Here is a 2,042-nt window from a genome sequence, read left to right as displayed (position 1 = left end):
TGCCCTCTTTTTGTCCCTCTCCCTTCCTTTCCTGTTCCCAGAGGGTTTTCGGGAGATCTGTCCTGCTGGCCCTGGCTACCACTACTCGGCCTCTGACCTCCGCTACAACACCAGACCCCTGAGCCAGGAGCCACCCCGAGTTTCCATCAGCCAGCCCCGTGCCCCACCCTCCACCCCTCGGTCACCCACAGGTAAGCTGGCTTCTGGGGGAGGGTGTGTTGTCTCTAGGGGCTGCCCCAGTCCCATAGGGAAAGGAAATGGGGCACCGAAATCCAGGTCTCCACTCAATGACAGCCTTTCCTTACCAGGCTTTCTGCCCACCCATCGCCCAGAACCCCGGCCTGAGCCTCGGCCAGGGCCTGAGCTTCCCCCACCCAGCATCCCGGCCTGGACTGGTCCTGAGGTTCCTGAACCAGGTTTGGTAGAGGGAATCCAGGGCATTGACGGGGTATTACAGATGGGGGTCTTAGAAGGAGGTTTCAAGGATAGGACAAGCGGGGATGCCACAGCCAGAGGAACTAAGGAGGGTAAAAAGAGATAAAGGTATGGAGGGTTGGGTGGTGGTTATGTCAAGAGCTGGAGTCCGACAGCCTGGCTTAAAGTTCTTTGTTAATTGGGCAAATCAGTTTCCTCATTTGTAAAATAGGAATCATTGTGAGGATTCAGTGAGTGATCTCTGAAGTGTCTGGCACAGAGTAAGTGCTCAGTTAATGTTAGGCAAATCAGTATTTTCATGAGGACACTAAGAACGCACCTGAGGCAGATAATTGAAGAGCAAAATATTTAAAAATGAGACTTTGGGGTGGTATTATGGGAAAATTTAGGGAGGGGATCTGATGAGAACCTCCCACCATAAAAGAAATGATCACAGGTGAAGACACAGGGCTTGGGGAGGGACATCCCTGAAGGTGTTTTAGGTAGAGGATCTGAGGATTGTGCTGGGACAAGTGGGACGGGGGTGTAAGAGATGGGGGAACCCTGGCTGACTGGATCCCCAGGTCCCTCCGCGGGCATGTGCCAGCGCAATCCCCAGGTCTGCGGCCCGGGACGCTGCATCCCCCGACCCAGGGGCTACACGTGCACGTGTGATTCCGGTTTCCGGCTCAGCCCGCAGGGCACACACTGCATTGGTGAGCTGGACAGAGTGGGTGGACGGAGGCGGGCGGGGGGCTGTGCCGGGCCACCTCCTGACCAGCCCCCTCCTTGCTCTCAGATGTGGACGAATGCCGTCGCATGCCCCCGCCCTGTGCTCCTGGGCGCTGCGAAAACACGCCAGGCAGCTTCCGTTGTGTGTGCGGCCCCGGCTTCCGAGCTGGCCCGCGGGCTACTGAGTGTCTGGGTGAGAAATCCGCTCCAGCCGGCTCCAGGCTTCACCTCCGCAGGGATCTCGGGCCTGCTGTCCCTCCAGAGCCGTCCCCGCCCTCTCACGCTCCCCCAGCCCCTTCGGCCCTACTCCGTCTCCCTAGCCCCAGGCCCGCCCCTCCCCCAGACTAGCTCTCGTTCACCCTTAGGCCCCTCCACTGCCTCCTCCCGGCCCAGCAGGTCCTCCCGGCCCCGGGCCGGTCCCTATTCTGCTACTGCTCAACCTTGTCTGGCGACCAGGTCCAGGCTTCGCCCTCCCTCGCCCCCCCTCCCCCACTCACATCCCAGATTCCAGACCCTTGGCCCCTCCCCTTCCATGTGCCAGACTGGCTCCCGCCCGCCCCCAGACACCCTTCTGTCCTGCGACTACCGAAACCTATCTACTGGCCATGACCCCTGATTTCCACCTGCCAAGTCAGTGCCCCGTCCCAAATCGCCCCTTCCCTCTCTCCTGCCACCCCTTTGCTCGGTCCCCCAAACTTTCCTTCCCTCCCTCGCCCTGCCCAGGCTCTGCTCTCACACATTGCCCCCTGCACGGTTCACCTCTCAGCCCTTCCCCTAGTGGGGTCCCCAGACCTTGTCCTGATCTCGCCACTCAAGCCCCGCCCTCGCCTTCAATCTACCGACTCCGAACTCCTTACGCCTCTGCCTCCCGCCCATCCTGGCTCGGGTTTAAGCTC

The 2,042-nt window shown here is 60.3% G+C and overlaps 1 protein-coding gene across 1 annotated transcript in view; it reads left to right on the top strand.

Moving 5' to 3' along the window:
- The window catches only part of LTBP4 (latent transforming growth factor beta binding protein 4), a 44,583-nt gene that overhangs the window by 13,429 nt on the left and 29,112 nt on the right, over nt 1-2,042 (top strand). Inside the window, 4 exon segments of the mRNA XM_014541694.1 lie at nt 42-191; nt 309-416; nt 999-1,130; nt 1,214-1,339. Of these exon segments, the coding sequence (XP_014397180.1) occupies nt 42-191; nt 309-416; nt 999-1,130; nt 1,214-1,339 (516 nt within the window).

Source organism: Myotis brandtii, unplaced genomic scaffold, assembly GCF_000412655.1.
Source record: "Myotis brandtii unplaced genomic scaffold, ASM41265v1 scaffold277, whole genome shotgun sequence".
Taxonomy (NCBI): domain Eukaryota; kingdom Metazoa; phylum Chordata; class Mammalia; order Chiroptera; family Vespertilionidae; genus Myotis; species Myotis brandtii.
Note: the sequence above shows the minus strand (reverse complement) of the source record. Positions and strands in the feature narration are given on the sequence as shown.